The sequence below is a fragment of the Dunckerocampus dactyliophorus genome, chromosome 2 (assembly GCF_027744805.1).
Source record: "Dunckerocampus dactyliophorus isolate RoL2022-P2 chromosome 2, RoL_Ddac_1.1, whole genome shotgun sequence".
NCBI classification, from domain to species: Eukaryota; Metazoa; Chordata; class Actinopteri; order Syngnathiformes; family Syngnathidae; genus Dunckerocampus; species Dunckerocampus dactyliophorus.
The window spans coordinates 10,647,154-10,666,888 of record NC_072820.1 but is presented as its reverse complement, the minus strand read 5'-3'; the positions used below and the strand labels follow the sequence as shown (position 1 = coordinate 10,666,888).

Genomic DNA, 19,735 nt, shown 5'->3' with positions numbered 1-19,735 from the left:
TACTTTCATTGTGTTTATGCCATTTCTCTGCACTCACCTTCATAATCCACGTTGGTTGTTGCACCGGCAGCCTCACCACAGCTTTGCCCACCGCATTCCTCTTGTCCTTCTCTGTCATTTTGCTGTCTTTCTTTAAATTTTGCGTGAGCTCTTTGCCTCACTTTCAGTTTCTCCTCAGCTGTGAGACCCTGGCCTTGTAAGGAAGCGCTGTCTGAGGCACACAATCCGTCATACCTCTCCACCCTGCATGGATACCTAAACTCAGAGGATGCTTTGCTGTCCTCTGCTGCGTTTCCAACAGCTGTTTTGGACTCCGCTTGGGGGTCTGTGAGCAATTCTGTCTGAGTGTAGTCTTTGCAAGGTAGAGCGGAAGGGATGTTATGGGGGTCCACACCATTTAGGAGCAACGTCTCTGGGCGAGCCACCCTCCAGAAGCCCTTTGGGGGTGCCCAGCGTCTTGTTGTTGTTGGGGGAGATGTTGGAACAGGTGAGGGTGTACTCTTCGTACTGTCAGGTACACTCTCATATGTTTCACTCTTCTCTTCTTCTACAGCTTGGTCCTGGAACACGAGCTCCACCTGTGCATCCGCTGGAGGGCTGTGGATCTCCAACCTGACTTGCACCTCAACCTCCTCTTCCCCCTCGCCGTCGCTGCTGCTCAACGGGCCTGATTGACAGGAAGGCAGAGATGTGTGATCTTTTCCAATGGGGCTCAGCCTTGAGGGAACATCCTGCTCCTTACCGCTTGGGTTTGGAGGAGGAAGCGTTGCTCCTGGAGTGTAGATAGTAAGCCCGGAGACAACACTGGAATTGGGTTCTGTTTTAATTTCCTCCTCCACCTTCGCTTCCTCCATTGGTTGCTCATAGACAAAAAAGCCAGCTCACGTCCTGTACAGAGGAAACCAAAATGTGACCATTCAGTGATTTGACTTGTGTGATATGCATGTTGTAGAGATATGTACTGTGGAGTCAGTCACGTTGCTTCATCCGCTGATTACTTTGCAGTGCGCAGGATAATCCTTTAGAATGAGAATAAGCAACTGCTGCCTGCAACTGAGCCCCTTCAATATGCACTGTTTATTCCAAGATATATTAAAATGATACATAAAGGAGGCAGAGAATGGAGGGATTTCTTTAATTAGGTGCACAATATTTGCTAAGAAGCCAGGGTGGGAAGAAAGTATAGCTACGAAAACAGGAGCGTTAGTGTGTTTTATCAATTAGAAAGTTACCGTAAATTTCCTCCAGAGTCGCTCTACAATCTCAACAAAATGATGGGGCAACTTTCCTCCGTAGATGGAAAACATCCTTCAAATGTTTCCGCGGATCCTGACGTGTATCCACTTTTCTCGTCCATGTACAACCGACCGAACCAGGTCGGTCCCTCTGGCGCGGTAATCCCCTCAGAAATCAGTGGGATTAGACTATAAAAATGGAATACAAAAATTTTGTCGTCCTTGCGTTGCGCACTAGTCGCTTCCGAGTGGAGCGCTCTGTTGCGTAACACGATGCACGCACTGATATGTCAATGAGGATTCAGTCACAAAAAAGGAGTTCAAGGGTGCGGTTAAATGGTGTAAAAAGCAATAATTGTGAAATCATATTTGTAAAAACAGTTCTTCTCTTGCAAGCCCCCTCCTCTTTCTCTGTTTATCTCATATTACCAACAATCAGTGTAAACACATGCATCCATGCACGCACTATCGCCATAATTAGGCCAGTAATCTACCACCTAGTTGCTACAATCTCCAGACGTATCAGCCATGTTTTTGTTTTGTGCTTTTTTTTTAATGGCTGCACATACATTCCCTTGCCACCAGAGGACGCCCTTAGCTCATTCCTATCCACACACACTTGCCCCAGCTAGCTGTAACCGGCTAGCTACTGGAGTTGACACCCTCCCCAAACCTCGGCAGCGGCTGAGCTGCACAGTCGACATGGCAAGGAAATATCGCATTTTCAAAAAAAAAGATGAACATCTTCCAAGTCTTTTGGAATGAGTGAGTAGTCGTGGCAATAGCGAACCCATTCTCCCGCAACAGGGGCTGTGTGTTGTGTTTTTGGGGCATATTAGTGATGTTGCTAATGCCAGCCTTCTACCACTGGGAGGCTCGTTCGTTAGCATGTTAGCATTTCTTGCTCAGCATAGCTACCTAAGTATTTATGTTAGCACTAAAACACCCAATATGCTAGTGTCTACAGCCAGATTACTTAATTGTGTGGCATATGTGGCGAAAATGCAGCTTTAAGAACAATTAGGACACCTTGGTAAATCAATGTTACATAATCTCTTGAGCCAAATGGCTTCACTTTTTTGTATCACACTCCTAATCCACAGCTTGCTTGATTAATATTCACTGACTGTCTATTTGTTTTTAAGAAAATGTCAATGTTATGAGCATTCGGTATATATTTAAGCACAGTGAGTAACTTAAGCTGTTAGACGACGTTCACTTGCTTGTTAAGATAGCCACCCATAGCATTAGCACGCTACTGCTAATGCTAATCGCCGTAAGTCTGTACAGTACAGCTTTTTATCAGTTAAACATTTGGTACGTGTGACACGATAGTCACGACAGTAAGCAAATTGAGCCTACAATCAAAGCGTACCTGTGGCTTAATGCTACTTTAATTCTATTAGCAAACGTCAGCCCTCATAACAAGTTAGGGATAGCGTTGAGAGGCTATGTTAGCTAATGCACCCTTTGTCCATAGCCACAGCCGTGAGCAGCTAGAATTTAGTAGGCCACACAAGCAGTTGTTTTGGTTCCGAGGCTAGATATTATTCCCTGTTATATGCTCCGATTTATATTTCAGTATCACATATCTTTAGCCTGTTATTTGTCTCTATAAATACTCAACGCAGCGTTAAAAATAGAGCCAGGTTTTGCCAATTGCTTGTGAGTATGCCCTTTTCAGTACTAATTTCTGCAGTTGAAGCAATTGTTCCTGATTGTAACATGCGTTATTTCTTGTTTCTTGCAGTATTCATCGTGTGATGTGACCCCAAATCCACAATGTGTGAGGACATTTAAGAACGATTGAGTTCTAAAGAAAACAAATCTTGATTCCAGTGGAATCTTTCATATGTTATTATTATTATATTTTTTTCCCGTGTCATAGTTTATACACATTCACACGCCCTCGTCCCATCCACATAAAAACAGTAATCATGCCAGTTCAAGCGCCACAGTGGACAGAGTTCCTGCTATGCCCCATCTGCACGCAAACATTTGAGGAGACTGTTCGATGGCCCATCAGTTTGGGCTGTGGACACACTGTCTGCAAGATGTGCCTGAACAAGTTGCACCGTAAGGCCTGTCCCTTTGACCAGACGGCCATCAGCACGGATATCGAGCAGCTGCCTGTCAACACAGCCCTTTTGCAGCTGGTGGGAGGCCAGGTGAGTCATGGCTTTACTGTATTAGTCGCCCCCTCCCCACTTTATCGTACCTGGGCTATATGTGTTAATTTTTTTAAATTATTAATTATGAAATTATACTCACCTCTGATGTAAGTGTAAAGATGTGAAGCACCCTTTGTAAAATGTAAAAACACTAAGCCACTCTGCTTTAACTTTTACGATAGGTAGTGATGTGTAGTCACTCACATTCTTTTTAGTTGTTGAGGCTCGTTGCTTTTGGAATAATTCTTTTGGAAAAGCGGCGCAAAAAGCCAACGGAAAAGCGAAAACTGGTGAAATGGTAGATGAGTGGCGTGTTATGCTGGGCTTCTACAGGATATTAAGCACAACGGCTGAAGTTTTGTACAACTGCGGCGTTTCTGCTGTATACAGCATTGTACCAGAAGGTGCCCAATTCGGTACATTGTGGTAGTCTACAACTAGAATATAGCAACATATCTTAGACATGTTTGACTGCTGAAAGCATGCATAATATTGAACAATATGAGTGTTGAATTGTGATCCTTTTAATAAATTTAGACTTAACAGTCATCATTCTACGAGGGGATGTTTAAAAACAAGTAGGTTCTAGTTAATGTTTTGGCTGTCAATCAGTACATTACAGGACATTACAGGCTACTGATATGCACATGGGTGCCAGACGACTCACTAGGAGCCCTTCAGAGCAAATGCTTAAAGGGATAGTTCAGATTTTTTGACATGAAGTTGTATGACATCCCCATCAGCATTGTAGTCCAATAACGGCGACTTACACACCACTTGGTCTCCTAAGTCCAGTTCTGGTCCGATTTCCGAACTATCCCTTTAAGATCTTCATCAGTGTATTTATGAAGACTGCAAATAGTTGCCAATTTAAAAAAAAACAAAAAAAAAACACGATGAGGTGATAAAGAAAAGCTGTAGTTCTGTGTATGTGCCAAGTGGTGTGATATGAGGCAGTTTATGAACAGTGCTTAATATTGGGGATGCCCAGTATCATCCTTTTGCAATTGACCTACAGCTCAGTAAAACACAAACATAGAAATAACACGTATGTGTGCTGTCACTGTCACATGGTTAATAGAGGGAGGGGCATGTTTTTACAGCCAGTGGATACATTATTAAATCATGTTTTCCTCCTTTCGTTTCCTGTTCAGAATGTAGCCATACATGTTGGGTGATCTCAGTAGTTCTGTCACTTATCTCTGCTGATTTAAGTGTTCACAATGTACCGTCAGTCAGGAGTTGGACTAAAGCCCTTAATTGTAGTTCATCATCTTACCAAGACCTTTTGGACGATTGGATGCTTCTCAATTCTGTGGGAAGAACTAGCACAGAACACTGACCTCATCCTCATCAAGCACCTTTTCGGATGAAATACAGTTGATCCTTGGTTTTCCCTACACAGCAGATTCCATTTTTTGTTAAATTTTTGCCAAAATCTTACCTTTTGTTTTTGTACACTGTCTTGTTTTTGCATGCAACAAAGGCAGTCTGTCTTCATTATTTTGCATTGTTTTTTGCATGCACAACTATAATTATCTTTGATAAAAGATAATAAGATAAGATAAATATTTTTCGGGTGTCTAGGACAGATTAATTGGATTTACATGATTTTCTATGGGGGAAAAATACCTTGGTTTTTGTACGTTTCAGTTTAGTTTTCTTCTAACCTTTTGAAGCAAATTAAGGAAAACCGAGGTACTCCTGTATAACGTACCTCAATCTTAGGTCTAACAGAAGTGCCCTGTGACCTCACAAATGTTTTTCTGGATGAATCGACTGAAGTTCACCAGACACACCCAAACATCTTGTAGAAAGTCTTTCTGCTCTGATCCACTTTGATTTGTTATTGTGTGCAGGTTCCTAAGGCTCAGCCAGTTACCTTGATTACCAGTCCTGAGGACTCTCAGCATTACGAGGAGGCAAGGCAGTGTGTGGAGGAGCTGGCCCTCTACCTGAAACCCCTTAGCAACACACGAGGTACTCCCAACTAGACCAATATGGGATTTTTGGCGCCGATACCGATATTGGGGGCTAAAAAAAGACGATAACCGATATATCGAGTGATATATGAAATAAGAGTATTGATATACACAAGATGATATACTGTGCATGAACATAAATTCTCCTAATACCCAAAATACGATTCAACACAAAGAAGCGGAAGACTACAAAATTAAAGTAAGGAACATTAATTAGTAACACTGTCAACATAAGGACATGCCTCTATAATTTTAGGTGTTACCACACATTTGTAGTGTTCTTTGCTTCGCTGGTGCCGGAGTCCTGGCTAACTTGTGCACCGCAGATGTTTCATCTAACGTAACACCTGTTGGGTCTTTTGTCAAGTGGTCAACACCTTATTCTTCCCTTCTGTCTGTGAAATGAAAATATATACATCTAGTGCATTTTGATAATTGGCTTAAAATAAGGAGTGGCTGCGTTGGGCTGAAAGTGATAATACATAGGTTAATGTGAAGTCTTTTTAAACTAATACGTTGTGTTTATAAAGGCTTATTCGCAAAAACATCTTACCAATATCAATTAGTCATATTTACTAGCTACTGAAAAGTTCCATCTGCAGCTCAAAAAAAAAATGCTGAAGCAAACATTAAAAAATGGAAAAAAGTTGACATGCATCACATTACTAGACTAAATACAAGGGACATTTTATGTAACAATGTAGCTGCTTTCAAAACATGCACAATTACACCTAAATACATTACATTTTCAAAATGATTTTAATAAAGACATTAACTTGTGAATATATGAGCCCCTGTAAATCCTGCATGAAATTAAGTGGGACGCTGTATATATCTGCATACAGGGTTCCCTTGCTTTTCGCGGGGGATAGGTTCCCAAAATAGCCTCGAATAAGTGAAATCCGCGAAGTAGCCAACTATATTTTTGTACAATTATGTTTTAAGACTGTAAACCTTACTTGCATATTATACGCTTTTCACAGACAGGCATTAACATTTTATCACATTTCTCTCGTTTAAACACTTCCAAAGTTCAAATTACGTTTGAATTTAAATGATCAGTGTTTGAGATTGGACCCAAGAAATTAAGTGACTTGCGCATATTTCACTCTTCTGATCGTGGCTTGCCCTGGCGCCGTTAGGCTGCATGTAGCGTTTTTGTAAACATATTCCACCTGCTACCACATTCCATAAACCGAAGATTAATTTACAGTACTCCAAGCACCTTACAGCTGCGTAACTTCTGCCATCATTCAGCATGTATGATCGCTAGCAGCTCGAGATCATACAACAGGAAACAGACAGTCCTGCACGAAGGAGATTGATTGACAGTAGTTCTACAGCCAATCACAACGCACAACACATGGGCGGATTCTCCATTAGCCAATCAGGACTGTTGTGGCTCTGAATATACTGAGAAGAACTGGACACTCGTCTACGCTCATGAGTATACAACACCCTCCACTGGTAGCAGTAGTAAATACAATAACAGACACTTGCAGCTGAGCACCGATAGATCACTCTAATACACCACAAGGATGTAGAACACAATACGCTGTTAAAAAAAAACATGCAAAATTGCACTTAAAAAAATTCAGTGAAAGAGCAAGTCCGTGAAAGGTAAACTGCAATGTAGCGAGGGAACACTGTATAACTCTTTCACTTTAAAACGCTGTATAATAGTTTTAGATACTGGTGGATGTGTGTATCAACAGTTGCATATATCTTTGTTTATCTCAGAGATGCAACTTGCACGATGTTAAAACGCTGTAATATGCTCTCTAAAACTCGCGTGAAAAAAACTACAATGTTCCCCTTGATGAGCCCTGACAGTGTGGCACTAAAGTGTAGTGTTATATTGTTTTACAAAGTCACAGCTTATGGGGTAAAAAAAAATGTAGTCTGTGTTCGCCGCTTCCCTCCTGCAGCGGTGTGAGTGAGTCGGACAGAGTAGCAGCTAGCTGCTGAGGGCTTGGGGCCAGGTACTTGGGCAGGGAGCTGCACAGAGACACACACAGGAAGGGAGCGACAGAATCTCGGCGCAGCAAAAAAAGTATATATAGATATACTATATATTGATTAATCTGTGAAATGCTATAATCGGCCCACCGATATAGCGGTCGGGCTCTACTCCCAACACACACATAGATGTACGTGTTTGCCCTTTGTTATGCTCCCTTGACATTCAAGTTGCCTTCACATTTTTGAGATGGCAGTTTTATTTTTGGCCTCCAGTGATATCTATCAAGAGATGAGATCCTATAAGAATATGACCAGTATCTTGCACTCAGTTGTGCATTTGGAAATGTGTCTGGTTGAGCGACATGCCCGTCCACTGAGTCATGTCAATTAGCGCATGTGATAAGTGAATTTTGCATCCTCAAGGACTAACCTGGCTGCTGTCTCTTGTTGAACAGAAGCTGACGACATGGGCGTGACTTGTGATATTATCATTATGTAATTCACCCAAAAGTACATAATAACATATTATATGCAGCCATAAATATACAGTACATACACATGCATACAAGCTACTACCATACATGTACAGTTAGCTTGAGTCTGTAAAGAAGTCAAATCCTTTGAATTTGACAATAGAGAAGTTTCATTTTGCTATGACAGTCATCTGATGGCTTTGCATTGGCATGTTGTGATACAGCTTCTCTCACCCCCTTCCACTGACTTCTTTGCTGTGTCATGTGAAAATGGAAGGATGCATTATTTTTAACAACCATGTAAATCCTGATTAGCATTGTTGTTGTTATCAGTGTCAGGGCTGATACAACTCTGACACTGCAGGTAAAACACGCTAAACAACAAAAATATGATTGTTATAAAAGTGCGCACACAAGGCCAAAGAACATACCTGTGATTATTAGAATGCAATTTTAAATGTCAGCATTAACTGCTTCACTGTACCAGGAAGTTTCTTTAATTTGTGTAACCATGCATGAAGCGAGAACATGCTGTAGTAAAAGTAATGTGTACTATTAATGCAACTAGGCAAAAAGGCGGCTTCTGCATCTTGACATCAACATTTACATGTACTATGTGTCCACTGTGGGGGAGGCCGCTGCAAGGTGTCAGAGGCAAGCTCTTTGCGAGCTAGCAGTTGGTCAATGCTTGTCCAGAAAAGCATACGGTATTTATATTTGTCAGACTTAGCGTATCATCTAAGCTTGTTTTATGAATTCGTCTAGATAATTAGGCGATTGCATGAGGTGCCAGCCACTCAAACAGTGGTGTGTACAAATAATACAGGTTTTCAATCGTCTTTCGGTTCGGGGAAGGGAGGTGTGAAATGACAGAAAAAAGTGGTTGTGCAACGCCGCAAAGCAAGTGTTAATGTTAATTTTAGCACACCAACTTTGTGTGTCATAAATTTGAAATGCAGAAGTTTAAGTACTGTGGGTTATGCAATATTTAGTCTAGCATTTTTTTTCTTTAGCATTTTTAGCATTTAGTTCTTTTTATGAAAATGCTTCTTGCTGATAACAATAAGACTTTGTTTATGTTCAGTCCATCATCAACCCAGTCCAACTAGCTCATCCTTTCACCACAGTGGTATCTGTTAGTGATCCACAGCCCATCTATTTGTTCCATCAAGAATAACATCATGTCTCTCTTTAGATATTTCTTGGTCCAATCTTTTTTTTATTTAGTGGTAGTCATATTTCAGCCTTATGTACTGTATGTTATTATGACTCTGAGCAGCTGACAAATTGTACTTTGTGAATGTAACAGCTAAAGACCTGCATAATAATTGCACACATTGTATTTTTAGCCTTGTGTCACCATAGGTGGTCATTTTTGGTTAATAAACCTGATGTTGATTGGGAGATCAGGGAAGTGACTTGATGTCTGTTCCCAGGGGTGGGTCTGAGCAGCACGGCTCAAAGCATGCTGAGCCGACCCATGCAGAGGAAACTGGTCACTCTGGTCCACTGCCAGTTAGTGGAGGAGGAGGGCCGCGTCAGGGCCATGAGAGCCGCACGTTCTTTGGGTGAACGAACAGTCACAGAACTCATCCTGCAGCACCAGAACCCACAGCAGTTGTCCTCCAATCTGTGGGCTGCTGTACGTGCACGCGGATGTCAATTTCTTGGCCCAGGTAAATCACTCATGAAAAGACCTAACCCATTTCCACACCAAGAAGTCTATATTTCAATCAATCCTTGGTTTATTTCTTTAAGCGATGCAAGAGGAGGCTCTGAAACTGGTCCTTCTGGCGCTAGAGGATGGCTCAGCTCTGTCCCGCAAGGTGTTGGTTCTTTTTGTAGTCCAGAGGCTTGAACCTCGCTTCCCCCAGGCCTCAAAGACAAGCATAGGCCACGTGGTGCAGCTCCTCTATAGGGCCTCCTGCTTCAAGGTACACCTTTTTTTTTTTTTTTTTTTTTTTTGACCAGAAGAAATGTCATATTCAAACTATGTGAGGTAAATAGTGTCAGCAACTTGGCGCCGCTTTGTTTTCTTTGAGCATGACATTCTGTGGTGATTATCGACATTGCATTTCAGTCATCAAGAGGTCTTTTGAAATCCAAATTAGAGGTAAAACATATTTTACATAACACATTTTTGGTTTTCCTAGGTGACCAAACGTGATGAAGACTCATCCCTCATGCAACTGAAGGAGGAGTTCCGTACTTATGAAGCTCTGCGGCGTGAGCACGACTCTCAGATTGTTCAAATTGCCATGGAGGGCGGCTTGCGAATCGCACCCGATCAGTGGTCCTCTCTGTTATATGGTGATCAGTCGCACAAGTCGCATATGCAGTCCATCATAGATAAGGTGTGTGAGTGTATGTTTTTTTGCATCTGGTACACGTTTACTGTATATGTTCATTGTTCTGTCCGCCTTTCAATGTAAATTTGATAAGACTGCCTGCCAAGCATAAAACCACAGATGTGGTAACTCCCTGTTTCTCTGTGACCTACATAGCTGCAGACTCCCGCATCCTTTGCTCAGAGTGTCCAAGAGCTAACCATTGCCCTGCAGAGGACTGGAGACCCAGCCAACCTCAACAGGCTGCGGCCTCACCTTGAACTGCTTGCTAACATTGATCCCAGTCCTGGTGAGAATGAAGCTAAAACAGCTATGTAGAAAAGACAAAATGGTCTATTCAGCACAGAACTGCTCAAGTATGAAATTGCAGTATTTAAATAAAATGTCTGCTTTGCTAATTTCTCTTCCCAGATGCTCCCCCTCCCACATGGGAGCAGCTCGAGAAGGGGTTGGTTGCAGTGAAGACTGTAGTGCACGGCCTTGTGGACTTCATCCAGAACCACAGCAAGAAAGGAGCTGACCCTCAGCAGGTCAGTCAGTCTTCTGTTTGCTTTATTAATATACTGAAAATTCCACATATTACACACATTTGTTGTTATCCACTTTTTATTCAACTTCATTAATGCACGGTCTTCAGCCTCCTCAGCACAGCAAGTACAAGACTTACATGTGTCGTGACATGAAGCTGAAGGGAGGCTGTCCTCGTGGAGCGAGCTGCACCTTTGCTCACTCTCAGGAAGAACTGGAGAAGTCAGTCTGACACTTTAATGTGGTTGAATTTATATTTTTGTCTTCTTTGCGTTGACATTTCTCAAATTTCTTCACTGTGCTTTGTATATTTAGGTATCGAAAAATGAATAAACGTCTGGCAGCACGACTCCCTGGCTCAGGAGGGCCAGATGATGGCCTTCCCCTCGATGTAGCAGTGACCAGGAAGCCTTCACCACTCACCAATGGGAGCGTAGCACCCTCCCTGCCCCAGCTCATCGCACGCGGTGCAGACACGGTTCCGTATGAACTTCTGCGGAAGCCCATCAAGATGGATGGAGGGAGTCCAAGTGCCCCAGGATCACCACCTGATCCGTGAGTATAGAATTCCCAATACTGTTCATGTGTGGTGGAGTATGCCTTTTATACCTCTGGTCACTACCTGGTGTAAGGTTTTCTCTAGTTTATAGTTTGAGGTATTGAACAATATTTATTGTTAAACAAAGCAGATGCAGTGGAACCTTTGTTAGCGTCTTCCCCGGTTAGCATGTTTTTTGGTAATGTCGCTTTGGGTGCATTCTTCAGTTAGCGTATAATATGCGCATCTTGTCATGTTTTACAATACGCTGTGTCCAACAAACAAAATGGCAACCGTAAGTTAGCTACGTTACGTCTACCCTCTATGATGTTGTCAGTGGTTGACTCTCACAAATGTTGACACAAAACATATTTTTATAGTTTTACATGCATAAGATAATTCTGAATGCCTATGCAAATGATGGATAAAAATTAAAAAATTACTTTTACCTTAATTGAAGACGTGACTGTTCCCAAATCATGATGTGGCAGCGAGATCAACCACTACCACCACCTTCCTGTTTTCCAATGAGTTATCATCTGCATTCAATAGTGTTTTTCACCTTTGTCAAAATGCAGGCACTTGCAACTTTCTTGGGCTGTATTTTTGGGTATTGAGGTGAGAAACATTATTGAATTCAAGAAATAAATCATAGCAAAACAGGAAGATACTTATGGTTGATCTCGCTGCCACATCGTTGGTCTCTTTGGGAACAGTCAAAGAATCACATCTTCAGTGAAGGTAAAAGTAACCTTAAATGTTAATTTGTCCCTTTCAGTCACCATTTATATGTATTTTTATGCATTTTGAATTGTTTTCTGCATGTAAAACTAGAGTTGTTAAAATCGGGGAAAAAAACTTTTTTGTGTTAACATTTTTGGCTTTCTGGAACTGATTAATTGCATTTATATTATTTCTTATGGGAAAATTTGATTTGGTGAACGTCTGTTTCGGTTAGAGTCGGACCTTCTATAACAAATTAACGACACTAACCAAGCTCTGTTATGTATTCTGTTTGTTCTGTTTGCACGGTGGCCATGATTTTGATCAAGCCACTTCACAATTTGAGTACTATTTACCTCGTCTCGTATTAGTTCACTTTCTGCAAATTAATTTGTCAATAATTGTTGACATTGTGACAACTGTGCTTAACATCGTAAAATGTACTGTAAAAATATCAGTTTGTGTAAACAGACTAAAGAGGACATTTACTGACCTACTGTGGACTTGTCACATTAACTGGCAACCCTTTTAAATTTGTAGCCTGGACCCTGTACCCAAAACTGGTATGCCACCTCATGCCATGGCTCACCCAAGGATGACTGCAGACCACCTTTCCGGGGTGAAGCAGATTCCCGTTGTCGCCCGAGGTTCGCCTGTGTACCCGCAGCCCCAGCTCCCTGAGATGTTTTACTCTGGGACACGCCCCCCACCCTCTGCGTCGCAGTATGAGACCTCACAATACCCACCAGGTAAGGTTCCGCTATGGGCTGACTGGTGTACATCTATTTTAAGTTACCGCTAAAAGTTTACTGTGCTTATCTTAATTTCTCAGGGTATCCCTACCAACAGCCACCACAGTATGTCTCTCGGGATTACATCCGTAACCCCCCACCCCCCAGCGAGTCAGGACCCCCTTACCATGACCCATACACTGGTTACGGCCCGCCAGAGCGCCCATATCAACCCCCACACTCTGGTCCTCCCTTTTCCTACCCTCACCCACCACACTATGACCGAGGGCGCCATGGGACCTACGCTGGCCCGCCACTTCCCCCGCAGCCTTACCCATCTCAAAGGGAAAGTCTTGTCAGGATGAGCTCTACGCCATTGGATGTTGTCCCGCCATCAGCCGGACAGGCTAACTCACTTTACCACCCAGAATCCAGTGTACGGGATAGATACCCACCAGATGGCTACTATGCACCAGGTGGCCAACCTCAGCCCATGAGGACTTATGTCAGAGTGAGTCATTATGAATCATGTATCCATACAAACATCAGGACATTTTTGCTAAATAACTACACACACTTCAGCATCAACATCTTTGTTGTATTTTACAGGGGCCATCATACAGTGGGTCCCAGCCCAGTCTGGACTATTTACACCGCCGTCGCCAGGAGCTGCTATCCCAACTGGAGGAAAGGAAAGTCATCTCCCCTCCACCGTTTGCAGCCTCCCCCACTCTCTCACATCCCTTTCCCAGTGACTACCCTCCTGAGGTCAGTACCGTGGGTATTTTCCTATACCAGCCTAGTTCATATCTTTCACACTTGTAAAGGGTTGGCTGCATTCACAATTGAACTAAGTGTTTTTGTTTTGTCTGCAGTTTGGTGACGAGAGCTCCAAAACCATCAGGAAATGCAGAGAGCCAGATTATGCTGGCCAGTACTCTCCTTGGTCTTGTGATACCATTAGCTCTTACATTGGCACCAAGGATGCCAAACCCAAAGATGTTATGGTTCCTGGTGCCATGGAGATGATGGTGAGTTCAGACTGCAAACACATAACCGAGTCAAAGGTGTATCTTAGAGCTGAACTGATGACATTTTTGTTCCTACACTCCTTTCTTGCCGTCTTGTCAGAATGTGGATGCTAAGGTTCTGAGGGAACCATCACTGGAGGCTCCTCACAGGGGTGCGGAGGTCAAGGATGATGACCCCATTATTCCGTTTGGTCCTCAACCCACTGTGTCACGCTTCGGTGCCATTTCCCGCACCTCTAAGACAGGCTACCAGACAACTGGTCCTGTCCAAGCCATGGCCACCACCCCTCAGAACGTAAACTCTAAACACATGGCTATGCCTGGTAAGATTTGTTGTCTCCGCACCAATCTGTCTGCTGTATTTCATTCACACATTGCAGTTTGACTTCATATATTTGTGAATGATTTCATTCCAGCAGAATACACATATGGAAGTCATCCAGGATGGGGTGGAGCTTCATATCCCTCCCACCAGACGACCTCTTCATCTCAGGGATCCTTCAATGAGCGGTGAGCCCCGTTTTTTTCTCTTGAAAATCAAAATCATCATGCAAATCTCATGAATATCTCACTGCCTCATTTTCACAGCCCACCCATGGCAGCCTCGGACAGAGAACAGTTGAAGATTGAGCTGCAGCAGGTCACCCAGCAGATCAACCAACAGACACAGATGCACAGCATGGAGGTACAAGTTCTCTGCTTGCTGCTAGATAGAAGGCTTTTAGGTTTTGAAACAGGGCATTCTCCAAAGCCATTTTGGTGAAGCATTGAATGGTTTCCTAAATATTACCAGAAATGTTATTTTCTTGTGTTGACGTCCACTCTCCCTATTGCAGGCTGCCAATAACTCTTTGTTGCTACAGAGAGAAGCCAGCGCTTTGGCAGGCCAGCTGGTGCCCAGCAGCCAAGGCCAGTCAGTCGCTTCTCAGTCACAGCAACAGCAGCAGCCTAAGTGGCCTGCTGGGGGTGCAAATCCAGTGACTGTGTCCAGTGAACAGCTAAGCCTGGAGCTCCACCAGGTGGAGAGAGAGATTGGGAAAAGGACTAGAGAAATGGCTATGGTAAGGATGACAAGTGTCTGCAATTAATGATTGATTAATTGGTTTACTAACATAGTCAAAAGGCCGATGAGGCACTATATACTTTTTCAGTGTAATAGATCTCATACAGTTGTCCCTCGTTTATCAAAATAATCTGGAACAATTACTTTGTTCCAGACCCGACCGCGATAAGTGAATTTCTGCCAAGTAGGAATTAATATTAATAAAATGCATATTTTCGTAGTTTGAGCATAGAAAACCTGTTTATGACTTTCTAAATATGTTTTTTTTTACCATTATTACAGCCCTGTAGACATGAAATAATACCCATATAGTCATCTTTACAGTTCTATTATTCTTGTTTACACCACATTGCTAATGCACAGGCTGAGGGATCACTGCAGGGACATAGGCCACTAATAACATATAGCAAGGTACCGAGCTAACTAGTCAGCCTCCGATTTAAAATGTTTCAAACGGAGTGGGGAAGAAGGACAAAGTAAGAAGCCAGGAACGTACCACCTCTACATGGAATAGGAGAATTACTTTTTTCACTGTATCATGTCGGACATGATGTGGCTGAATCGTGCAGCGTTAAGGTAATGTAAGTTATTGTCTTATCAGTGTAACATGACTGGCGCCTAGTGACCAGAATACTAAATATAACTTGTATAATAGACAATAGTCCACCATGAAACAGCGCTTATTAACAAATAAATAAATGTAAGGGAGCTATGTTTGAACCATGATGAAGCAAGGGACAACTGTATATTACGTAATATATTACTGCCCTCTATAGCAACATTGGGATTGTGATTTTTGCTTTACTTTTCCTTTACTTTTTAATTGATTGGCGATCAGAACATGAAAATTGGAGCGCATCAGATCTTTACCGCAGCTGATAAACAAAGCCATGTCAGCTGTGTGGAAGTAGTTCTGCATTGTAAATGAAAATAGTCCTACAGCCACTTGTAATGTCTGCAAAATGACAATTTTAAGGGGGTGGTACTAGCAAAGCTGCATTCAATGCCACAACATTAATACTTCATCAGAGGACCAAACATGTAACGGAGTACGAAGCATTTAGCAAGGCCACTGCCAAAAAGGCTGCTATAAAGCAACAAACTCTGGACTTTCAGAGTTTACTATTTGTGTTACTTGCTAAAAACATTTTCAGTTCCATGTTCTATCAAAGTATTGGATCGGGACTCAAAATTGGGTGGGATCTGAGGCCAAAAAAGTAGGATCAGGATCAGAGGCCGAAAATGCTGATGTCCCGATCAGCATTTTCGGCATCTGATCCTCTTTCTGTATATTGTACAAAGCCAAGGGATCAGTAAAATTAGTAAAATTCTAATCTCTCTAATACAGATACAACAATCAAAGAAGTAGTGGGGGTGCTACAGTGCTAACATTACAGTCCCTTTTCAATAGTGAGGGTAGCCTATTTGATGAAGGAAAAACAAATGACGTTTGAAGCTGACTGATGGATAAATGACAGACCGCCAGACTTTATTTTAGGATGTGTAGCAAAGCCTTTTTTTTTCTTTTACACACGGAAGATCAAAAACGACCGTTTCAGCATCTCTATTTGATCGATTTTTTTTAAGCACATTTGGTGGTCATACAGTATAACACAGTTAAAGTCGTTTTGTATGATGGGGGCTTTGATTAATTAATGATTAATTACTCAATCACATTGGTGAAAACTGAAGCTGATGCTCAGCCCCCCCCCCCTTCCCCCAGGAGACACAAGTAGCCCATGAGGTCCAGCAGTACAAGATGAAACCTGCAGAGAATGGACAACCAGAGCACAAGACTCACCTTGAAGAAATCTCCCTTGCTCTTGGGTGAGTTAAAACACAAATATATACTTCTTCCACCTCCCCATCACTAGCAGCCCCCCTTTTCAACTGCCTTTTCCTTTTATTTGTGGCTACAGTGAGGTGTCAAACGGCTCTAGTATTCTGCAAGAAGGTGCAGTGGGCGGGTCCATGCTGTCGCTGGCAAACAAGACGTCTACGCTGAGCCTGTGTTCTGACCCAGTGGCAGCTGGGTCAGAAATGCAGAAGAATGGAGTTGTCCATTCCTGCTCTTAAGCAGTGCACACTTTCACACACACACACACACACACACACACACACACACACACACACACATGTTGAAAAGCATGCACAGGCATACACACACACATTCTATTTAGAAGATGAGCAGTATCTGCCGTGATATTAATTTTCTTTCTTTTTGTTCTGTGAATGAGCTTTTTTAATGACTTTCCTTGCCTGGAAACCAGGGCATATGATAACATTTCTTGTGTGTTTTTGTTGTTCCTTCTCTTTTTTTTTTCTCCCTTTTGAAATCTAGATTTAACAAGGCTCACATTCAATATATCAGGAAGAGGAATAAGGGTGGTGATGTTGACAGCGGCGCTCTTCTTTATTCAGAAGTATTCGATCCATCATCCCCACTCCCGATTTGTAATAGACAGTCATAGAGGCAAGCAAGACTATCACTTTGCATGCTCAGGAATATTGTCTGGTGATGGCACTGGAGGAGACAGCAGCAAGCTCGTTGGTACTCACCCCCAGAATCCTAAAACAAAGTGGTTGTACAGATCCAGATGGTCTGGGAAGGGAAAGTACATCACCTGAAAAGTCATGTTTGCAACACAGTGGCTGCCACAAGAAGCATGATTTATTATTTTTGTAAATGAATGCATTTTTAGGAACCCATGCTATGTCTTTTTCATACTTAACATCACTATTAAATATTTAAATGGAAGCATTCTGTTTTAAAGATTGCATCTTCTTGATAAGGGAATGACTGCTTCTCATTGTGGTGACAGGAAAAATCACAGTACTCAAAAAGAAAAAGGAAAAAAAAAAAGAAGCTGAATGCACATCCACAGGCTGGCTGCATCTTCCTGCATCAGGGTAAAAGGTGACAACACCATGACGCTAGTTGAGCCTTTCCCTCCTCAGAGCTTCTCATCTGGCCACTCACAAAGCCTCCCCATTGGGATTATCTTGCCACTTGTTCGCCTAACTTCTATGAAGTTGCCTTCGCTTGTCTTTTTTGTTGTTGTTGAATTTTGTTTTCATGCTTTACATTGTTATGCTTTTGGGGGCCGACTGAAGGCTGTGTGTGTCCTCCTCGCTGTCAGGCTAGTAGTCAAATCTCCAAGGAAATGTAAAGCATCCACAATAGACATGATTCACCGCACAAGTTAATCAGCACTCATACGTTCTCCAGTGCTGTCATCACCATCACCACTCTTCTAGTGTTACATGTTTACTGCTGACACCCAGCAAAATTTCATGAGGGGAAGTCGTAGGATGAGCCCGTTAAATGTCGACACAAATGTGTTTGTGTCCGTCTGGATCTCTTCATGCCCGTCTCACGCGGTCTCGCCCGTTTTAACCACACCTCAATCCTCTGGCCGCTCTTCCCACCGGCTACATTTATTTAGGTACACGGCTCACTTATACATACAAGTATGTATACATACATTAATATACTAAAGCACTATTAACGTGCCACCTTATTCTACTCGCTCAGCATTTATATTAAATGATCTCTATTTTTAGAATCAGCAAGATGTTTTTTTTTTATGTAGTTTTGTTTTTCATGATTGATTTGTTTTCTGTCCACTGGTTGCCAACACAGACTTTATCCTTTCCCAGACGAAGGACTTCTGTGTGCATTGACGTGTGTTCACTTAATCTTTTGTGTTCAAACAAAGATAAGACTATGCTTCCAAAGAAGACATGACAATTCTGTAACTTTGGGGGGAAAAACGATAAAGTTTTGTGTGTGTGTGTGCTAGTTTGTAGAAAATGTACCCTCAGTTTTCTGTTTTTTTTTTTGTTTACTTTTTTTTGCCCTCAAATTGTGCTGTACTGGATGGAGATGTTAAGGTATTAGAAAGGTTTTGGGGGTTATCCAAATCCCCCTTAGAGGATATACAGGAAGTTTACTTCAAAGATTAGCCTCAGATCCTCTTAAATGTTCCTCTATGCTGTCTGATCACTAAATATTCAATCTTAATTGGCATGACCGAGCGACGTCCTATTAGACTCCGATGTTCACCCTTTTTGAAAGAACACAATTTTTTGGTATTTCCATTTTTTTGTTTCACTGAAATGTTATTGAACTAGCTGGATTTGTAGCTTCTCTCTCTTTTTTTTTTTTGTTTCTGCAATAGTTGAATGAATATTCTGACCTGCAAGTCTTAAATCAAGAGTACTTGGGCGACATTGACGTAGGTTGAACTGTTCCTCCGGCTCTTCAAGTGCTAAACAGTCTGAATGCAAAGTCTGCCTGACTCACTTGAGCTTCAAACACCATCTTTGGACAACTTACATGCAATGTCAAATTTTGGGGGGGGTGTCTACTGCGTAGTAAATGGCAAAAGATGTTGACTTTAATCGTGTGTTGCTATTGTTTCAGAGTGCAACTGCTGCCTACTGACCCTCATTGAGATAACAAGTGAAGCCCCCCCTCCACTTTCACTTTTGACCACTGAACTCTGTTACTGCTGTTTGAGGCTTGCGTTTTATTCCCGGCTTTGTGGGCAAATTCTAATGGCTTTTTTATATGATTACCCCTCTTGTAAAATATCTCTTAAATTAAGGTACCGGTTTGATTTCAGCAAGAAGAAAAAAAGGTTTTATATGTATATTATACTCCATTAAGGAATGTCTAGAATTATCTTCCTCCAATGTGGATGTAGCCATTATAACGCCATTTTGACTTTGTAAGAGAATTCACTGTGTGAAAATTGGTTTGCATTTTTGTATAATACAATCTGCTTTTTGTTGTTTTGTTAGTTTGTTTGATACGAGCAGGAAGTCAAACTGGAAGTTTAAAGATGAAAAAAAAAAAGGTGAACCTGTGAAATTTGAGGCAACAAAATGTAACTTATGTACTACAGTGATTCCAAGCTGAGGGGAAATATTAAATGAGATTGTTAA

At 42.1% G+C, this 19,735-nt stretch overlaps 2 protein-coding genes across 7 annotated transcripts in view; one reads left to right on the top strand and one right to left on the bottom strand.

Moving 5' to 3' along the window:
* The window catches only part of LOC129176712 (uncharacterized), a 14,938-nt gene extending 13,166 nt beyond the window's left edge, over nt 1-1,772 (bottom strand). Inside the window, exons 1-3 of one of the 4 annotated variants that reach the window (XM_054767023.1) lie at nt 1,233-1,771; nt 743-888; nt 38-667 (exon numbers count right to left, since the gene is read on the bottom strand). In XM_054767023.1, coding sequence (XP_054622998.1) covers nt 38-667; nt 743-854 — 742 coding nt within the window. In that variant the 5' untranslated portion in view covers nt 855-888; nt 1,233-1,771. Of the gene's footprint in view, nt 1-37; nt 1,077-1,232 lie in introns of those variants that run through there. The other 3 variants (XR_008569492.1, XM_054767021.1, XM_054767022.1) reach the window with 3 other exon arrangements.
* On the top strand, nt 70-19,735 carry rc3h1b (ring finger and CCCH-type domains 1b). Of its 3 annotated transcripts, none has more exons than XM_054767020.1 (21): nt 70-487; nt 554-2,000; nt 2,986-3,403; nt 5,266-5,386; nt 9,260-9,499; nt 9,582-9,757; nt 9,977-10,177; nt 10,328-10,460; nt 10,583-10,701; nt 10,809-10,921; nt 11,015-11,254; nt 12,501-12,709; nt 12,793-13,202; nt 13,301-13,459; nt 13,567-13,722; nt 13,823-14,045; nt 14,139-14,232; nt 14,311-14,407; nt 14,586-14,783; nt 16,509-16,612; nt 16,705-19,735. In XM_054767020.1, exons 3-21 carry the CDS (start codon nt 3,173-3,175, stop codon nt 16,859-16,861), a joined length of 3,381 nt encoding a protein of 1,126 aa, XP_054622995.1. In that variant the 5' UTR covers nt 70-487; nt 554-2,000; nt 2,986-3,172; the 3' UTR covers nt 16,862-19,735. The 3 variants fall into 3 exon arrangements, with proteins under 3 accessions (XP_054622995.1, XP_054622993.1, XP_054622994.1); XM_054767018.1 differs by having other exon boundaries at nt 14,559-14,783; XM_054767019.1 differs by having other exon boundaries at nt 71-487; nt 14,142-14,232; nt 14,559-14,783.